Below are 21,399 nucleotides of genomic sequence, written 5' to 3'. Positions count from 1 at the left end.
CCATGATTAAGTGGGGTTTATTCCAGGAATGCAAGGATTCTTCAATATACACAAATCTATCAATGTGATAAACCATATTAACAAATTGAAGGAGAAAAACCATATGATCATCTCAATAGATGCAGAGAAAGCTTTTGACAAAATTCAACACCCATTTATGATAAAAACCCTGCAGAAAGTAGGCATAGAGGGAACTTTCCTCAACATAATAAAGGCCATATATGACAAGCCCACAGCAAACATCATCCTCAATGGTGAAAAACTGAAAGCATTTCCACTAAGATCAGGAACAAGACAAGGTTGCCCACTCTCACCACTCTTATTCAACATTGTTTTGGAAGTTTTAGCCACAGCAATCAGAGAAGAAAAGGAAATAAAAGGAATCCAAATTGGAAAAGAAGAAGTAAAGCTGTCACTGTTTGCAGATGACATGATCCTATCCATAGAGAACCCTAAAGATGCTACCAGAAAACTACTAGAGCTAATCAATGAATTTGGTAAAGTGGCAGGATACAAAATTAATGCACAGAAATCTCTGGCATTCCTATATACTAATGATGAAAAATCTGAAAGTGAAATGAAGAAAACACTCCCATTTACCATTGCAACAAAACGAATAAAATATCTAGGAATAAACCTACCTAAGGAGACAAAAGACCTGTATACAGAAAATTATAAGACACTGATGAAAGAAATTAAAGATGATATAAATAGATGGAGAGATATACCATGTTCTTGGATTGGAAGAATCAACATTGTGAAAATGACTCTACTACCCAAAGCAATCTATAGATTCAATGCAATCCCTATCAAACTACCACTGGCATTCTTCACAGAACTAGAACAAAAAATTTCACAATTTGTATGGAAACACAAAAGACCCCGAATAGCCAAAGCAATCTTGAGAACGAAAGAAGGAACTGGAGGAATCAGGCTCCCTGACTTCAGACTATACTACAAAGCTACAGTCATCAAGACAGTATGGTACTGGCACAAAAACAGAAAGATAGATCAATGGAACAGGATAGAAAGCCCAGAGATAAACCCATGCACATATGGACACCTTATCTTTGATAAAGGTGGCAGTAATGTACAATGGAGAAAGGACAGCCTCTTCAATAAGTGGTGCTGGGAAAACTGGACAGGTACATGTAAAAGTATGAGATTAGATCACTCCCTAACACCATACACAAAAATAGGCTCAAAATGGATTAAAGACCTAAATGTAAGGCCAGAAACTATCAAACTCTTAGAGGAAAACATAGGCAGAACACTCTATGACATAAATCAAAGCAAGATCCTTTCTGACCCACCTCCTAGAGTAATGGAAATAAAAACAAAAATAAACAAATGGGACCTAATGAAACTTCAAAGCTTTTGCACAGCAAAGGAAACCATAAAGAAGACCAAAAGAGCACCCTGAGAATGGGAGAAAATATTTGCAAATGAAGCAACCGACAAAGGATTAATCTCCAAAATTTACAAGCAGCTCATGCAGCTCAATAACAAAAAAACAAACAACCCAATCCAAAAATGGGCAGAAGACCTCAATAGACATTTCTCCAAAGAAGATATACAGACTGCCAACAAACACATGAAAGAATGCTCAACATCATTAATCATTAGAGAAATGCAAATCAAAACTACAATGAGATATCATCTCACACCAGTCAGAATGGCCATCATCAAAAAATCTAGAAACAATAAATGCTGGAGAGGGTGTGGAGAAAAGGGAACACTCTTGCACTGCTGGTGGGAATGTGAATTGGTTCAGCCACTATGGAGAACAGTATGGAGGTTCCTTAAAAAACTACAAATAGAACTACCATATGACCCAGCAATCCCACTACTGGGCATATACCCTGAGAAAACCAAAATTCAAAAAGAGTCATGTACCAAAATGTTCATTGCAGCTCTATTTACAATAGCCCGGAGATGGAAACAACCTAAGTGCCCATCATTGGATGAATGGATAAAGAAGATGTGGCACATATATACAATGGAATATTACTCAGCCATAAAAAGAAACGAAATTGAGCTATTTGTAATGAGGTGGATAGACCTAGAGTCTGTCATACAGAGTGAAGTAAGTCAGAAAGAAAAAGACAAATACCGTATGCTAACACATATATATGGAATTTAAGAAAAAAATGTCATGAAGAACCTAGGGGTAAAGCAGGAATAAAGACGCAGACCTCTTAGAGAACAGACTTGAGGTTATGGGGAGGGGGAAGGGTGAGCTGTGACAGGGCGAGAGAGAGTCATGGGCATATACACAGTAACAAACGCAGTAAGGTAGAGAGCTAGTGGGAAGCAGCCGCATGGCACAGGGATATTGGCTCGGTGCATTGTGACAGCCTGGAAGGGTGCATTGTGACACCCCTGGAGGGGTGCATTGTGACAGGGAGGCAGACGCAACAGGGAAGACATATGGGAACATATGTTTATGTATGACTGATTCACTTTGTTAAAAGCAGAAACTAACACACCATTGTAAAGCAATTATACCCCAATAAAGATGTTAAAAAAAAAAAAATAAGGCTATATATGTGTAGATGGATAGATAGATGATAGATAGAGAGAGATAGGACCTGACAGATAGTAGGTAATTATTTTTTTATATTTTTTTAAATTGAAGTATAGTTGATGTACAATATTATATGTTAGAGGTGTACAATATAGTGATTCACAATTTTAAACGTTATACTCTATTTATAGTTACTTAAAATATTGGCTATATTCCCCATGTTGTATAATATATTCTTGTAATTTACTTGATACCTAACAGTTTGTACCTCTTAATCCTCTTCCCCATATAGCCCCTCCCCCTCTCCTCTCCCTACTGATAACCACTAGTTTGTTCTCTATATCTGTGAGTCTGCTTCTTTTTTGTTATATTCACTAGTTTGTTGTGTTTTTTATATTCCACATATAAGTGATATCATACAGTATTTGTCTTTCTCTGACTTATTTCACTTAGCATAATATCCTCCAAGTCCATCCATATTGCTGTAAATGGCAACATTTCATTCTTTTTTATGGTGGAGTAATATTCCTTTGCATATATATATACTATATCTTCTTAACTCATTCATCTGTTGATGGACACAAGTTGCTTCCATATCTTAGCTATTGTAAGTAATGCTGCTATGAACCCTGGGGTGCATGTATCTTTTTGAATTAGTGTTTTTGTTTTGTTTTCTTTTCAAATATATACCCAGGAGTGGAATTGCTAGGTCATATCGTAGTTCTATTTTTATTTTTTTGAGAAACCTCTATATTGTTTTCCACAGTGGATGCACCAATGTATATTCCCAGCAACAGTGTGCGAGGGTTCCCTTTTCTCCACATCCTCACCAACATTTATTATTTGTGTTCCTTTTGATGATAGACTTGTGGTTTTGATTTGCATTTCCCTGATGATTAGTGATATTGAGCATCTTTTCATGGTCTTGTTGGCCATATGCATTTCCTCCTTGGAAAAATGTCTATTCAGTTCTTTTGCCCATTTTTTAAATTGGGTTGTTTGGTTTTTTGATGCTGGGTTGTATGATCTGTTTATATATTTTGGATATTAACCCCTTATCGGTCATATCATTTTCAAATATTTTCTCCCATTGAGTAGGTTTTCTTTTGTTTTGTCAGTGATTTCCTTTATAGTAGATAATTATTAAATGGTTCAAAATTACAAGTTTTTTCTCTCCCAGCCTTCTCATAATGGTTCTTGTACTTAGAATGTAGGGATAGCCTCACAAATCTTATTAGCATTATAGAGGCAGCTGCCATGCTACCATCTCTATAAAATTATCTTGTCCTCCTGGAATATATTACCTCTCTCTTACTAATGATTCCCCCAGATATTCAGATCAAATTAAACAGTCTTCAGAACTTTATATTATCTAACTGTACATTGTTTGGCAGGTGAATACCAAAATTGGCAGTGGTTTCATCTATAGAAAAACATGACTGGGACAATTGCTTTTCCAAGGGACTTTTCAACAGGATACAGTCATAGGAGTAATATTCTCATTGAAGTCATTTATGATGACAATATAATCATGCTAAAATACAGTTTATGGGATAAGCCGAGTGGGAATAACATATATTACTTTAGCCATGGAGCCAATGTGTTGCCTACTTAATAAGCAGAAGTATCTAGGACTGTGAGAAATGTGGGAGGCAGTATACAGAACTTAAAAACTTCAATGCTTTCCAAGGATAAACTAGTAATATAAATATGTGAAGTAGTCATGAATAAAATAATAGGGAATAGTGGGTTCTGTGGCAAAGTGGAAAGCCATACCTCGCCTAAAGACATTTAAATTTTTAAACAGTTTAAAACATTGTTCCAGCATAACATAATGGGTCTTGTGGACTGGATTCAGCCAAAGTGCCAACATTTTAAATTCTGGGAGGGTAAAAGAGCTCCATGGGCTCTGGAGCTGAAAGGACCTCGTCAAATCTCAGCTCTATCACTTACAAGCTGTGTCACTTTAGTCACTTAACCTTTCCATTCTTTGGCATTCTCATCTATAAAATGAGAATAATTATGTCTCACAGGGTTGTTGTGAGGATTAGACTTAGAACCTGGCACACCATAAACCCTGAATAAATCTTAACTACAATTATCAATGTGTTTCTCAACCAAATATATGGGAAAAAAGATTTTAGACCTAGTTATTTCTGCAAGCCCCTGACCAGTGGGTGGATGAGACATGAAATTAGCTTTCCATCCCTCCACGAGGAGTGTGTCTGGGGAAAGATAGGTCACTTGGGACCTGTAACATCTCTTCCTCCCTCCCTCTTGCAGGGGATAGCCAGGTTACTTTGATGACTTTTTCTCAGATTGTTGATTCCTGCTTCCCACTCTAGAATCCTACCAAAGCTAGAGCCTGGACCATGAGTAACAGCCCAATTAGCTGTGGGCCTGACTCTGCCCCACTTCCAGTAAACCTAAACTATAATTTTGACACTCATCTAACTCCAAGAACTGTTTAGAAGTTATTTCCCATCCATTCAGACCTTCGGACATTGATGATTGCTGGAGTCATTGTATTCTCATTGGACTTGGTGATTTGGAGTTCTGGCCTCTTCCTGTTGGTGGCCAGCCCTACTCTTCTAGTCTCTGTCTCTCCCCAGCCCTCTCAGCAGTAGGCTTCAGTTCACTTCCTCTCCCAGCATGTCTCCCAGGGACTTCCAGCAGGCCTACAGCTAGGTTATGGCAATTCTAATGTTACAATTCTACTATAACAAGTAGAATATGACGATTATTTAACATTTCTATAAATCACTATTATTTTTATCTCATAAAGAAAAGTTGATAACATAATACTGTTTGCAACATATATCATTCTTGAAATAAATTTTTTACTCAGCCACCTTGGAGTGAAATTTCATAAGCTGACTGCACAATACCTCTACTCAAAACAAAAAGTTAAAAAATTTAACTGTCCTGGGGCTTCCTGGTGGCGCAGTGGTTGAGAGTCCGCCTGCCGATGCAGGGGACACGGGTTCGTGCCCCGGTCCGGGAAGATCCCACATGCCATGGAGCGGCTGGGCCTGTGAGCCATGGCCACTGAGCCTGCGTGTCTGGAGCCTGTGCTCCGCAACGGGAGAGGCCACAAAAAAAATTTAACTGTCCTGATCTCCTTCTTTTAAACACTTTTCAATAACTTGATATAGTTTTCATTTATAATTCATTCACTGAACAAAAATTCAGTGAATACTTACTATGTGTTATGGTTATGCTAGGTGCTAATAATAAGAAAATAATTTAACAGCATTTGCATAATAGTATTGTAGCATTCAGATGTTAATTGGTGCTCAAAGAACAAAGAGTTTTGTCCTCAAATAAGCTTGCCGCTTGAAGCTGCTCAATATAAGTTAGTACATGAAAGGCTTTGAGAAGTCAAAAAGTAAAAAACAAAAACTGTTTAATTTTAAAAGAAGAAAACATTTTCCTTTACACTGTATTAACATCCTCTCCCAAAGCCCTTATTCCTTCAAATAGTTTTTCCTTAACTATTGAGAAAGCACTAGAAGCAAACTTAGTAGCAAATTTTCTGGCTAATTATTGTGAGAATGAGTAGCTTAGTGCCAACTGTGTTCAGATTAAGACTGTTGTATGAGAACTTCTGATCTACAGCATCTTAACATTGGGCTGAGCAGTGAAGGGAACACAATTTCAATTAAAATAATAATTTAGGTGTCAATTTTTATGTAGAAAGCAATTGAGTTTTGTGTTAAATTTTGGTTCTTTTGTGTGAAGTAGAAGAAAAATGCTTCAAATATGAATTTAAACAAATAATATTTGAAAATAAATGAAAGATAAATTGAAAACCAAGTACATGTGTATTTAACACACACACACACGTGCACACACACACACACACACACACACACACGTATCAAGGACTGAGTCTAATGACCTTACCTATTAAGCTCATGAGCCATAGAGGTATTGCTGTGGCCCCTCATTACTATTTGCTGTTCTTTAATCTGTTTAGCTACCTGCCAAGAGAAAAACTAACATTTCACTGTTTACTATCTACCAGGTTCTGTGTGAAGTGCTTCCCACACACTAACAAGTAAAATGCAAGAAGCTTGCAGTAGGCACCAGTCATATCATAATATCATTCCCTGAGGCTACAATGCTGCACAACCACGTTACCCATACTTTAAGCCAGTGTTTCTCAATCTTTTTTTAATTGTCACCTCCTTAAAGAGAAATTAAATACTAAGGAATAAGACTTTGTCAGGTAGGGTTGAACTTTGGAGGGTACCAGACCATTGTAAAATCTATGAATTTTTCACTTTCCAGGAACCAGTTAACCCCTTGGAGGTGACATTACCTCATTAAGAATGTATGAATTCTCTCACTTCATCCCAGCTTACTCTTCCCCGTCCCCGTGTCCTTAAGTCCATTCTCTACGCCTGTGTCTTTATTCCTGTCTTGCCCCTACGTTCTTCAGAACCTTTGTTTTTTAGATTTTATATATGTGTGTGTGTGTGTGTGTGTGTGTGTGTGTGTGTGTGTGTGTTAGCATATGGTATTTGTTTTTCTCTTTCTGACTTACTTCACTCTGTATGAGACTCTAGGTCTATCCACCTCACTACAAATAACTCAAGGGCTTGCTGTTTTGTTTGGCTTGGTGATCACCTTGATAGTTTCTTTTTCCCCATAGTCTTCACTGACGGTGTCAAGGGTCTGTTTTTGACTCTGGTAAAGGTGAGAGACCTACTTTCCATCCTCTGCTGAGTGAATACACAAAGACAAAAGCCCAAATCAATTTCCATCAGTTTGAATTTTTGCTCCTAGTGAAAGAATCCAAATCATAAAGAGGTGAGGTGGAGATGGGGTAAAAAGTCAAGCATTGTACTACTGTAAGCTTTACATCTATTAATTCACTTAATGCTCAGATTAGCCCTATGAGGTATATACTCTTAATTATCCTTGTTTTAGATGTTAGGAAACAGAGGGACAGAAAGGTCAACTAGCTTGCCTGAAGTCATACAGCTAATGATGTGTGGAGATGCTGGGATTCCAACTCAGGCACTCTGGCTCCAAAATCTGAGCATTTAATTACTAGCTTTATTATGTCTCAGCCACCCAGTGAACTAACTCTTTACCTTATTAACTCCTAATAAAGCTCTATCCATGAATGTGGGACCAGAAACTCTCACCAAACTACATAAACTACATACAAGATTTTTATTGCCCCTACTGGCATTACTTTAAAACCTCATTATGGAGAAAAAAGGCTTCTGCTTCCTTCTTAACTTTGAGTTACACTGCAAGGTTTTATAAAATTTGTTATGTTTCTCTACCTCCTTCCAGGGTATCAGGCCTATGAGACAGATTCTTACTATGAAGAGTTATTCCCAGAGGGCTGGGTACTGCCTCCTTCTTGTTTGCCTGAGCTGGCTTGTATACTGGTCTCTATCTGTTTCCACGCTTCTGCAACTATCTTCACCCCAAACCCTTAAAAGGGATTTTTTTCAATTTTCCTTTCCACAGTTGAACCCAAGCCAGGATGTGGATGAGCTCACTGTACTTTCTCCAGGCTCAGTTTGCAGTTTTTGGCCCATCTCCAGGGCCTTAAATTTTGCCATATTTCCCCAAACATTCTCATTCCTGCTCTGTTATCTCCCATTATGTTCCCTGAATTTAGTTTCTATAGTGGATATCCAGTTTTTTTTTTTGGCCCAGCACCCATCCCGACTTTAATTGGTTAATAACTTCTTGATTTTATTCTTGGTAATTGCCCCTCCTTCCAGTTTCCTTTTTGACCCAAATATCTGACTCCCAGCTAAAGGGGTATATGCATGACTCAGGCCAAGCCAATTTGTTCCTGTGGCCACAGTGGTTTACATAGAAATGGATATGTGACCCAATCCAGGCAATGAGAGCCAGTCCTAGGACTGTTGTGGGAAATACTGTGAAAGAGTTCCGTGGAACTCACAGTTTAGTTTCTTCCTTTCTCTTCTTCTCTGTCTTACTGCTCTTTGATCCCCAGTACATACCACCTATTAGATGTTCAAAAGAGATAACACTTTTCATAAATAAATGCTTTCTCTAATGCTTTAGTAAGGTTTTTTTGGCTTTGCTACACAGTGGTGACTCTTATTCTAGGGGATTTTTAAAGTACCAGACCATTTCCAAGTCCACTTTGAGTTTTTAACATACTCTTCTCCTTTCTCTCCTTAGCCAATTCAGAGTCAACTCTATGGAGTAGTGGAGTAGATCGTAACCAAATCAGTCACATTACATGGGTAAGGTGTAGTTTACAGGACTGTTTTTTTGAGATTACACCCTTCCTAAGCCATCACATCCTGGGTGTTTGTGAGGATCCAGTATAAGCCACACCATGATCTTGGGTTCTCTCATGACTCCCTGGTGCCAGGCAAGAAGTGGAACAAGTGCATAGTACTCAAATTTTCCAAATGACTTTTTAAATTAATTTTTACTGGAGTATAATTGCTTTACAATGTTGTGTTAGTTTCAGTTGTGCAGCAAAGTAAATCATTTATATATATATATATATATATCCAATCTTTTTTAGATTCCCTTCCCATTTAGGTCACCACAGAGCATTGAGTAGTGTTCCCTGTGCTATACAGTAGGTTCTCATTAGTTATCCATTTTATATATAGTAGTGTATATATGTCAATCCCAATCTCCCAATTCATCCCAACTCCCCTTCCCTCCTTAGTAACCATAAATTGTTCTCTACATCTGTGTCTCTATTTCTTCTTTGCAAGTAAGTTCATCTGTATCATTTTGCTAGATTCCACATATAAGTGATATTATACAATATTTGTCTTTCTCTTTCTGACTTAGTTCACCATGTATGACAATATCTAGGTCCAACCATGTCACTGCAAATGGCTTTATTTCATTCCTTTTTTTGGCTAATATTCCATTGCATAAATGTACCACATCTTCTTTATCCATTACTCTGTCAATGGGCATTTAGGTTGCTTCCATGTCCTGACTACTGTAAATAGTGCTGCAATGAACATCAGGGTGCATGTATATTTTTGAATTATGGTTTTCGCTGGATATATGCTCAGGAGTGGGATTGCTGGGTCATATAATTCTATTTTTAGTTTTTCAAGGAACCTCAATATTGTTCTCCATAGTGACTGTACCAATTTACATTCCCATCAACAGTGTAGAAGGGTTCCCTTTCCTCCACACCCTCTGCAGCATTTATTGTGTGTACATTTTTTAATGATGATCATTCTGACGGTGTGAGGTGATACCTCATTGTAGTTTTGATTTGCATTTCTCTAATAATCAGTGATGTTGGGCATATTTTAGTGTCTTTTTTGGCCATCTGTATGCCTTCTTGGAGAAATGTCTATTTAGATATTTCCACCCATTTTTTAAATTGGATTGTTTGCTTTTTTGATATTGAGCTACATAAGCTGTTTGTATATTTTGGAGATTAACCCCTTGTCAGTTGCTTCATTTGCAAATATTTTCTCCCATTCTGACGGTTGTCTTTTTGTTTTGTTTATGGTTTCCTTTGCTATGCAAATACTTTTAAGTTTAATTAGGTCCCATTTGTACATTAGACCAAATAGACTTAATTGAAATTTTATAGGGCATTCCATCAGAAAGAAGCAGAATACAGAACATTCTTCATGATAGATCACATCTTCGGTCACAAATCAATCCTCGATAAATTTAAGAAAACTGAAATCATATCAAGCATCTTTTTGACCACAATGCTATGAGATTAGAAATCAATTTCAGGAGAAAAAAACTGTAAATGTAAACACATGAAGGCTAAATAATATGCTACTAAACAACCAATGGGCTACTGAAAAAATTAAAGAAGAAATCAAAAAAATACCTAGAGACAAATGACAATGAAAACACATTGATCCAAAACTTACGGGATGCAGCAGAAGCAGTTCTAAGAGGGAAGTTTATAGTAATACAACCTTACCCGAAGAAACAAAAACTGCAAATAAACAACCTAACCCTACACATAAAGCAACTAGAGAAAGAAGAACAAATAAAACACAACTTAGAAGAAGGAAAGAAATCATAAAGATCATAGCAGGAATAAATGAAATAGAGACTAATAAAACAATAAAAAAGATCAATGAAACTAAAAGCTGGTTCTTTGAGAAGATAAACAAAATTGATAAACCTTTATCCAGCTGCATCAAGAAAAAAAGGGAGAGGACTCAAATCAATAAAATTAGAAATGAAAAAGGAGAAGTTACAATGGACACCAAAGAAACACAAAGTATCATAAGAGACTATTACAAGCAACTGTATACCAATAAAGTGGACAACCTAGAAGAAATGGACACATTTCTAGAAAGGTACAACCTTCCAAGACTGAACCAGGAAGAAATAACAAATATGAACAGACCAACCACAAGTACTGAAATTGAAACTGGGATTAAAAAACTCCCAACAAAGCCAAAGTCCAGGACCTGATGGCTTCACAGGTGAATTCTGTCAAACATTTAGAGAAGAGTTAACACCTATCCTTTGAAACTCTTCCAAAAGATTGCAGAGGAAGGAACACGTCCAAACTCATCGTATGAGGACACCATCACCCTGATACCAAAACGAGACAAAGATATCACAATGAAAGAAAATTACAGGCCAACATCACTAATGAACAAAGATGCGAAAATCCTCAACAAAATACTAGCAAACCAAATCCAACAACACATTAAAATGATCACACAACATGATCAAGTGGGATTTATCCCAGGTATGCAAGGATTCTTCAATATATGCAAATCAATCATTGTGATACACCACATTAACAAATTGAAGAATGAAAACCATATGATCATCTCAATAGATGCAGAAAAAGCTTTTGACAAAATTCAACACCCATTTAAGATAAAAACTCTCCAGAAAGTGGGCATAGAGGGAACCTACCTCAACATAATAAAGGCCATGTATGACAAACCTATAGCTAACATCATTCTCAGTGGTTAAAAGCTAAAAGCATTTCTTCTAAGATCAGGAACAAGACAAGGATGTCCACTCTCGCCACTCTTATTGAACATAGTTTTGGAAGTCCTAGCCATGGCTATCAGAGAAGAAAATGAAATAAAAGTAATCCAAATTGGAGAAAAAGAAGTAAAATTGTCACTGTTTGCAGATGACATGGTACTCCACATAGAAAATCCTAAAGATGTCACCAGAAAACTACTAGAGGTAATCAATGAATTTGATGAATTTTCAGTATAAAAAATTAATGCACAAAAATCTCTTGCATTCCTATACACTAACAATGAAAGATCAGAAGAAGAAATTAAGGAAACAATCTCATTTACCATCATGACAAAAAAGAATAAAATACCTGGGAATAAACCTACCTAAGGAGACAAAAGACCTGTATGCAGAAATCTATAAAACACTGATGAAAGAAATCAAAGATGACACAAAGAGATGGAGAAGTATATCATGTTCTTGCATTGGAAGAATCAGTATTGTGAAAATGACTATACTACCCAAAGCAATGTATAGATTCAATGCAATCCCTATCAAAGTACCAATGGCATTTTTCACAGAATTAGAACAAAAAATCTTACAGTTCATATGGAGACACAAAAGACCCCAAATAACCAATGCAATCTTGAGAAAGAAAAACGGAGCTGGAGGAATCAGACTCCCTGACTTCAGACTGTACTACAAAGCTACAGTAATCAAAACACCATGGTACTGGCACAAAAACAGAAATATAGATCAATGGAACAGGATAGAAAGTCCAGAGATAAGCCCACGCACCTATGGCCACCTAATATGACAAAGGAGGCAAGAATATACAATGCAGAAAAGACAGTCTCTTCAATAAACCGTGGTGGGAAAACTGGACAGCTACATGTGAAAGAATGAAATTAGAACACTCCCTAACACCATACACAAAAATAAACTCAAAATGGATTAAATAACTACATGTAAGGTTGGATAATATAAAACTCTTAGAGGAAAACATAGGCAGAACACTCTTTGACATAAATTGCAGCAAGATCTTTTTTGATCCACCACCTAGAGTAATGAATTTTTGGACTGAAGGTATCAAAAGTTGAAACACGTGCTTTCAACACCCTCTTTCAACACTTTCAATGAACTAGTTCTTGTAATTATTCTTTTCATTCTTTTGTTTTAGCCCCATCACTTTAGGGATCAGACACAGGTCCCTTGGTGCTGGGTCAGAAGAAAATATTGGTAAAGCCATTTTATGTATCTTTCCTCTTTAAGGCTGATACTTGAACTAAATATGTTCATGTAGATTCTCTCTCCCTTGGAGTGAGTTCTTTTTTTCCCCTGCTTTTTATTCTTCCATTTTTATTGAGATATAATTGACATACAACACTGTATAAGTTTAAGGTGTACAACATAAAGATTTGACTTACATACATCATGAAATGATCATCACAGTAAGTTTAGTGAACATCTATCATCTCACATAGAGGAGCGAGTTCTTCACTAGATAGAGCTTCATATATATATATATATATATATATATATATATATATATATATATATATATAGTTCCTGGAGGAGCCACCTCTTCCAGTCATGGATACATCCTGGGTTCACACAATTTTAATTCAGACTTGGATCCCTGAAATACTAATATACAAACTAAGAGATTTGGATTATAAAATACCAAAAACTAAGCATCCAGTATCTCCAAACTATACACTGAAAAGCAGACATTGATAAAGAAAGAAAGCATTACAGCATAAATAGCAATGATAAAATTCAAAGCTGGGACCATACTAGCCTCATTGATGCAGAAAATCATCATCATCGTTAGTATCATTATCCTTATCATAATTACTAATATTTGTTAACTACATAGTATGCCAGCCACTATTCTAAGTACTTTATATAATCTTTCTTCTGAGAATCAAACTGGTAACTTGTGAAAGCCCTTCCTTAGGTAAGCAATTCCCCTGTCTAGTCAATTCCTGGCTTCATCTGTCCTTCAGAAAAGACTCATCCAGGAAATTTGAAAAGCTTGTTTTCCTAACCAGCTCACATTTTGCTTACTTACTACATACCATCAGTTTAATTTTCCAAAAAAATTCAGTGTGTATCCTTTCATATCTTTCTCTAACTGTATATAAACCCACCCCCCACATATATATATGTATGTGTGTATATATATATATGCCCACATGAAAAAAATGGCAGACTTCTTTTCTGTGACTCACATTTTACTTGAGAAATTTAAGCTTCCTAAGAGTTCTATCTTAAATTCCAAATCAAATAAATATGATAATTTTGGGGTAGGGGTAACAATTAATGTCCTTTCTCATTTTAATGTTGATTTCCATTGATAAAGTGGATATAGAACGGGAAAATGAGAGATGCAAATCAGCTCTTGGACAAAGGCTCAAATCTTGGCCCATAGCACATAGATGTCCATTTCAGGAGGATTCAAATAACCTTATTTGGAGATTCCTAGGACTGTTAAAGGAGAAAGGGAGATTTTTTAGTTGGAAAGATAATATGCATGGGGTTCTACAAGGAGTCATTATCTGCTCTGACAACCTGATGTCACTTTAATCTTCCTACAATGTTGCTTTGAAGATACAAATTTCTTTTCATAAACTTTCAATGGCTCATCATTATCTATAAAACAAACTCCTGGGCCTGATTTTCAGCATCTTTCAGAAATTATCTTCCATCTTCCTTTTTCCTTTCCTTAGTTCCTTTATTGAGCAAATATGCACTGTCTACAGTGTGCCAACTATTCTAGCAATGCTAGAGACACATAAATGAACAAAAAATGTGAATCCTGCCACATGGAAGTTATATCCCAATAAGATATGCATACATACAATACATATAATGCATACATACATACACACCAAGTAAATAAGTGTATGATGATAAAGTTGTTTAGCGATAAGTGCTATGAAAACCAAATAAACCAGAATAAAATGATAAAGCATGAAAGTGCTACTATTTTATATAGGGTGGTCAGGGAAGGCCTCTCTGACAACGAGATGTATGACGAGATGGCCTGAATGAGGGAGTGAGCCATACAGTTATTTGTGGGAAAAGCAGTCCAAGCAGAGGAATGGCAAACTCAAAGTTTCCTGACGTGTTCAGGGAACAACAAGCAGACTCACGGGGCTGGCGTGAAGTGAGTGGGGGATAGAATTGTAGGAGATGAAGTTACAGAGGTATTCAGGGACAAGACCTTGAAGAGTTTTGAAGGCTATTGTAAAAATTTTGGTATTTACTATGAGAAAAATAGGAAGGTAATAAAGAATTTTGAGCAAAGGATTGGATTGATCACTTTTTTTTGCCTTGTGGCTCTATTTGTAGAAGGGCAAGGGCAAAAGCTACAGTGGAGAGTTGATGGTAACTAGAACTAGAATTTCCATAGATTTCACTTGAAAAAGTTCCATTGCTTTTAAATATTTTGACAACTACTGGTTTAGAACACTACAGTATACCAATAATTTTAATATTTACAATTAGTCCTTTATCTGATTTTGTCTTATATTCCAATTAAGCTCCTGAAAGGCAGAGGACAATGTTTTTTTCTCTTTTATGTGACATGCTGACTTAATTACAGATTCCCAAACCTGTCATACTCCTTTATGACTCTTTGTAAAGGTTCACAAACTCAAAATCCTACAGTGATAAAGTGAGCAACATATATGAGGAAAGCAGGCCAAGTATAAGCAAGTGGAAAAGACGGAGACAATGATAGACCAAAGTACTGAAATTTTACTCTAAAGATGGTAACCACTATTTCCCTCCAACCAGTTGTTGTCATGTGGAATTACTTGTCTAGTGTCTCCAGATCTTCTAGTTATTGAAGAGAAGTCAGAAATCCAATTTTTATGTTAGGTCTCCTGATTTATTTTATGTTGGCAACTAATTCATTTTTTAAAGTGGTGAAGGCCAAGTAAAACACATTTACAGTCTGAATTCTGTCCAAGGGAAATCCACTCATAAGCTCTGCTGCTTTCCTTTATTTATACTATTCTCTCTGCCTTAAATGTTCTGCCCTACTGACCATAACACCCTCCCCAGCTAATCCATCCATCCAGTAACTCATCATCCTTTCAGACTTAGTTCAAGTGTCACCTCCTCTTGGAAGTGTTCTAATAATACTTTTACTCCAAGCCCCTTCCCTTTGAAAGGTTTAGAGTCAAGAAAAAAATAGGGCAAATACAATAGATGATTTCAATACACAAAAGTAAGCACATCTGTTTACTTTGAAGGTGTGATCAGGGAAACCTTCATAGAGCAGGGTGACACCTGAGCTGAGCCATGAAGGAAAAGCAGGAGGTAAAGCCAGATGAAGACTGAGGGAAAGGGAGTTTCAGGAAAAGGTGAGTTATAAGGCATGGAAGATCATGCTGTGTTTATGAAAGTGCAAGCTATCCAGTATTGCTGGAGTATAAACTGGGAAGCAATAAATGCAAATAAATAAAGCAAGAGAAGTATGAAGGGGCATAATATGCCATGAGAAAAAGCTTGAACTTTATCTACCAGGTAATGGGAAGACATTGCAGAATTTTTAAAAAATAAGTAGCAGAATGAAAAAAAAAAGTATTTCGGAGGGCTATACTTGGAGAGGAAAATCAAGCCTGGAAGCTGGGTTACAAGTTAGGAGGCTAATGTAGTAGGGCAGGTGAAGGATTATGAAGGTCTCAAGCAAGATAGCAACAGTAGGAAGAGAGAAATATTAGGAAATCCAAATGGGATGGTTTAGTGATTGCATGTGGGAATAGGAGAAACAAAATAGAAATGCCTTCATGTTTTTTTCTTTTTTGGCATTCCTAAATCGATGGTTAACCTGCTAACTGAGAGAGGGAAAGCAGGAGTAGGAGTTGGAAGTTTCAGTTCTGGACATGTTGAATTTAAGCTGTGGTATGTCCAGGCAGAAATGTCCAACAGAAGTTTGATATCTTAGTCTGGATCTCATAGGAGAAATGAGGGCTGGACATATAAATTTGTGAATCATCATCAAATACATAAGCACATATAGTTGTGCAGGTTGTGTACTATGCATGGTGCTTGGTTGAGGGGCTCACTTGAGGCTGAAGTTCAGTCCACATGCTGCACACTAACCTGTGCACTCCAACAAAAAACTAACTGCCTAGAGGAAGATGTGATTTTTTAAAAATTGGCACAATATTGTTATTCACTGTCCAAGCATTGTGCCCACAGCAATGGGTCCACAAGAGGGGGGACCTTTTTTCATATTCTCACGAAGGTGCCATAAACATTAGTGGCAGCCCTGAACTTATTGATGGTCATTAAAGCTGTGCAAGTGGAAGAATTCTTCCAAGGATAATTTGCATTTCAAGAAGACCAATGAGCTGAGGATGAAACCTTGAAAAAAGCAGATATTAAGGCAATTGGTAGTGGAAGTGGAATAAATGAGTAAATAAATATTTGGTGAATGAATGAATACATTAATGAATGAATGAAATAAACAGAAAAATGATGAAAGAGGTCTAAGATAAACAAGAAGATATTTTATAATCTGGAAACAAGATAATTTCCAAATGCATGTGGTAAAGCTAGGGGGTGGGTCCGTGGATGTCTGTTACCTTATTTTCTATATTTTCTTTCTTGTTTGACATATATAATCAAAACATATAGATTTATAAATTCTGTTACATATTATGAAGATATCTTGTAAGAGAAGACTAAAACTGTTACTTGTTTGCATTTTTTTCACATTATCTGTTAAAATGTATGCCTCCTCCAGTAACTCATTGTGAGCTACTTGAAGCCAGAGCCTTGTCTTAATCATCACTGTATCCATGGAACCTAGAAGAGTATATGGCATAGAGCAGGCACTCAATAGTGTTTTTTGCGCAAATAAATGATTACCCTTAGCGTCCAGCACAGGGCATCACACAGAATAGACTCTCCAAGAGTGCTTATTAATTGTGCAATTGATTGAGTCAATAAAACATGCTTCTTTTTCTTAGGGGCTCAGGTGAATGAGAAACTCTCTTTCTCCACTATGGTAGGATCATTGTTCTTACATGTGCTGATTCAGGAGTCAAAACACATCAGAATCACCATAGACCCAGACTGGCTGTTATCCCAAATTAGTGAGTGATAAATGTATGGAACATGAAGAAAAGGTACTCTTGTCTGGCGTGTATTGTCATACTTCCTACTTTCCAGAAAAATATTTCTAGACCTGGACAGAATTCACTGAGTACATACTGATGCCAAGAGAGAAGATTTAGATACGTTAAAGGTGAAGTTATTATAGAGAATTTCAAAAAATAAAACAATATTTTCTGGAGATTGGTGCTCCCAGGATTAGTAATTCTTCAAGATAGGTTAGAAGATTTTACTTGTTCATGTTAGCAAAAACCCTCCCAGTCAGAGAACTCACTTTTTTTTTTTTTTTTTTTTTTTTTGAAGTTTAAAAAATCTTTATTCAATAAATTCTAATATAGTTACTCCGAAGGAAAAAAAGAAAACTGGACAGATATCCTAATTGAAAATCATTATGTTTATCAATAAGAAGTTTTTAAAAATCTGTCAAGATTGATTTCTACAAGAGCAGCAGCATTCATACAGCAAAGACCCTACTTTCCCTCTCTCTTATATCAAATGATTAAGGTATATAGAAAATTATGACACCTTGAAAAAAGATACCAATAGAATGGATGAAATATTATTACCAAAGATCAATAACATTATAAGGCATGATTAATTTTAAGAAATCTGGGTAGGGAGGGTGGGAGGGAGGGAGACACAAGAGGGAAGAGATACGGGAACACATGTACATGCATAACCGATTCACTCCGTTACAAAGCAGAAACCAACACACCACTGCAAAGCAACCACACTCCAACAAAGATGCAAAAAAAAAAAGAAATCTGAGATTTAAAGAAAGCATTAAATTTCCTTTACTATTTCTGTCATGTATCCACAGAAAAGAAAAATATAGTTAGAACTAAACAAGCAAACAAAGGGAAAAGTTGGCAATACAGAGTGATATGTCAGGAAAAATATTTTAAGAGAGCCTGGGTAATCAATTTTCTTGTTGCTGTAACCTCTACCACCTTCTCTAATAACAAAGCAAAATTATACAAATAATTATGCGATATAAAAATGCAAGTTTTTAGGGCTTCGCTGGCGGCACAGTAGTTGAGAGTCCGCCTGCCTTTGCAGGGGACACGGGTTCGTGCCCCGGTCTGGGAAGATCTCACATGCCGCGGAGCAGCTGGGCCCGTGAGCCATGGCCGCTGAGCCTGCGCGTCCGGAGCCTGTGCCCCGCAACGGGAGAGGTCACAACAGTGAGAGGCCCACATACCACAAAGAAAAAAAAAAAAAATGCAAGTTTTTTTTAGGATCAGTTTACACTGTGGGTCAATAATATATGCAACGTGTGCGATGAAATGGAATTCCTTTCATATCTTCCCTGTGATCACGGGCATAGTCCCATAAGAAATAATCCAGAAGAATGGAATTGATCTCTCCACTAGTTTTTTCATCCTTTTTTTCAGTAAGCTCCAGAAGACAATCCCGGATCAGCTCAACACACCAAAGTGAACACCCTCTGATTTCCACCTCTTGCCTATTCCCATACGAAAGCACTTCTCCTTTGAGAAGTTTCTCCAGTAGTTCGTCAGAGTATTTCAGGGCTCCCAGGTAAACAAGAACCTGAGGTAATCTATAGTCAGCAAACATGGTGATTCTGGAGATGTCCTTAAAGCAGCCGTCTCCTTTTCCCTCTAATACACTCCACGTATCTGCCACAAGGATTTGGGCCCGTTTGTAAAAAGAAATTCTTTTCCCCTCAAACTGAGTCACATCTCTATAAGAAGGAAAGCTTTCAACTACCAGGTGCAATAACTTCTGAGCACTTTTATCACTTTTTCGGACACAATTAAGAAAAGAGCCTTCAAATTTCTCAAGCAGAATTTTCCCGGTTTCATTGAGAATCCGATGCCTCTCTTCTATCAAAGGCATGGGGACGTCTGTATCAGAACGGAGTATATGCCGAACCTCATCCAGGGTAACTGTGGCATAGTACGAAGCACTAGTTATTGGTATCCCTTCGTCCAGGGCTCTGTTGACCGCGGCGCACAGGGACCAGTACCCACTGTACGTTTTCCCCCCGTACCCCACCAGACATCTGTGCTCGTCACTCTCCGACCAGAAGGAGAAGTTGAGCGTGTCTGTCACGAACACCCAGTTAACGGCGGCCTCGTCCGCCGCCTTGGGGTTCAGCTCATGAAGGGCCTTCCAGGCCCCAACGCGCAGCTCGGGCCCCGCGGCCTTGGCCAGCAGAAGCTCGGCCACCCTCCGCACGCCTCCGCCGTCAATGAACACATCTCGACTGTTCTCCGCAATGAATTCTGCGGACTCCCTGGGAGTCAGAAGCCCGTCCATCCACCCCTCCCCTGTGGAAAGGGAACCGACGCTTTCGCCCGCAGGCCGGCCAAACTCTCTTCCCTCTCTAGCTGGGGCAAGGGCCAGGGTCCCCTACGACTCCTCCTCCCTTTCCACCGCGGGATCGCTGCCCTAAAAGACACCCGCCCTCTCAGAGAGGCTAGCAAAACCGACTGGGCCCGGCCCCGACAGCCGAAGCCGTACCAGACTGGGGAACTGTGCATACCGCTGCGCTGCGCAGCGCGCCAGCCCGAGGCCGCCGAGAACTCACTTTTATTTATGTTGCTTTGATATTCCCTTTCTACTAAATTGAAGCGGATGCCCATAGCTTATCAGAAGTCAATTCAATTTAACTTCTTAATGATTTTTAAAGAGTTTACTCTAGTTAGTGAAAGGTTTGGCCTGATGCTGGGTATATATATAGTGGATGATTGGGACTTACCTTCACTTAAACTTAAATTAATCTTGGAGAGGGAGAGAGGATGGGGTTAATTGCTCTGAATCATGGGTGAAGTTCTTGAGGTTACCCTTTTCCTTTTTTGAGATGTGTGTGTGTTGTGTGAGTGCATGTGTCTGCACCTCTGTCTTGTTGCTGGGCATTTCTTGGTCTACTTTTGTCTTTTTCTTGTTGGTTAACAGCTCGTTATGGTTGCTACTACTTCCTTATCAAAACCTGGGTCAATGAAACAGAGTGCTCAGAGGGGCATGTATGTTTTACGAGCTCAACTCACTCAGATTCAGGCTGAGGCTGGAGAAGGAGAAAAAACCTTTCCTCATATCACAATCGCCTGAGCAAATCATGGGTGCTGAACCTATAGGTTCCTCTGCCAACCTTTGAGAACACTTTACAAGGGCTTTATGCCTCTCCTGCTCCTCTGGGGACACATAGGCCAATCCTCTGCTTAAGGCCAAAGCAGTAGCATAAACAGCACTGAGTTTTCCTGGCACTTGCTCCTCAAGACTGCATGACCTTCTTGGCAGGTATAGTCCTCCTCTGAACATAAGCTGCTTTCAGACCTAGACCTGAGGCCCACAGCAGTGTGAGATGCAAGGCTAAGAGTTCATATTTCTTCTTGAGTGGGGATCCTTAACCTGGAATCCATGATTGGGCTTTAGGAAATTACAGATCCCATGAAACTGAAAAAATACTTTTTATTTGTGTACATTTTTCTAGGTAGAGAGTCCATGACTTTCATCAGATCATCTAAGGGAGTCATGACTCCAAAATATTAATGATCGCACATCTAGGGAAAGGGCAAGGTGGCGAGGTACAACATCAGTAATGGAGTGGAGTTTGGAAGAAAGGATTCCACATTTTGGAGGAAAGATTTTTTCTTTTAACATCTTTATTGGAGTATAATTGCTTTACATTGTTGAGTTAGTTGTTGCTGTAGAACAAAGTGAATCAGCTATACATATACATATATACCCATATCCCCTCCCTCCTGCATCTCCCTCTCACCCACCCCCCAACCCACCCTTCTAGGTGGTCATAAAGCACCTAGCTG

General features: G+C 38.0%; 1 protein-coding gene across 3 annotated transcripts; it reads right to left on the bottom strand.

The window, feature by feature from the left end:
• Window positions 1-17,983: 17,983 nt before the first annotated feature.
• Window positions 17,984-20,145, bottom strand: LOC117310989 (queuosine 5'-phosphate N-glycosylase/hydrolase). 3 transcript variants are annotated; one of them, XM_033850496.2, is made up of 2 exons: window positions 20,096-20,145; window positions 17,984-19,554 (listed from the first exon to the last, which is right to left on the bottom strand). In XM_033850496.2, exon 2 carries the CDS (start codon window positions 19,466-19,468, stop codon window positions 18,866-18,868), a length of 603 nt encoding a protein of 200 aa, XP_033706387.1. In that variant the 5' UTR covers window positions 19,469-19,554; window positions 20,096-20,145; the 3' UTR covers window positions 17,984-18,865. The 3 variants fall into 3 exon arrangements, with proteins under 3 accessions (XP_033706387.1, XP_033706388.1, XP_033706386.1); XM_033850497.2 differs by having other exon boundaries at window positions 20,118-20,142; XM_033850495.2 differs by lacking the exon at window positions 20,096-20,145 and having other exon boundaries at window positions 17,984-20,089.
• Between the last annotated feature and the right edge of the window lie 1,254 nt (window positions 20,146-21,399).

The sequence above is a fragment of the Tursiops truncatus genome, unplaced genomic scaffold (assembly GCF_011762595.2).
Source record: "Tursiops truncatus isolate mTurTru1 unplaced genomic scaffold, mTurTru1.mat.Y mat_scaffold_97_arrow_ctg1, whole genome shotgun sequence".
Taxonomy (NCBI): Eukaryota; Metazoa; Chordata; class Mammalia; order Artiodactyla; family Delphinidae; genus Tursiops; species Tursiops truncatus.
This window is presented reverse-complemented; position numbering and strand designations above follow the sequence as displayed.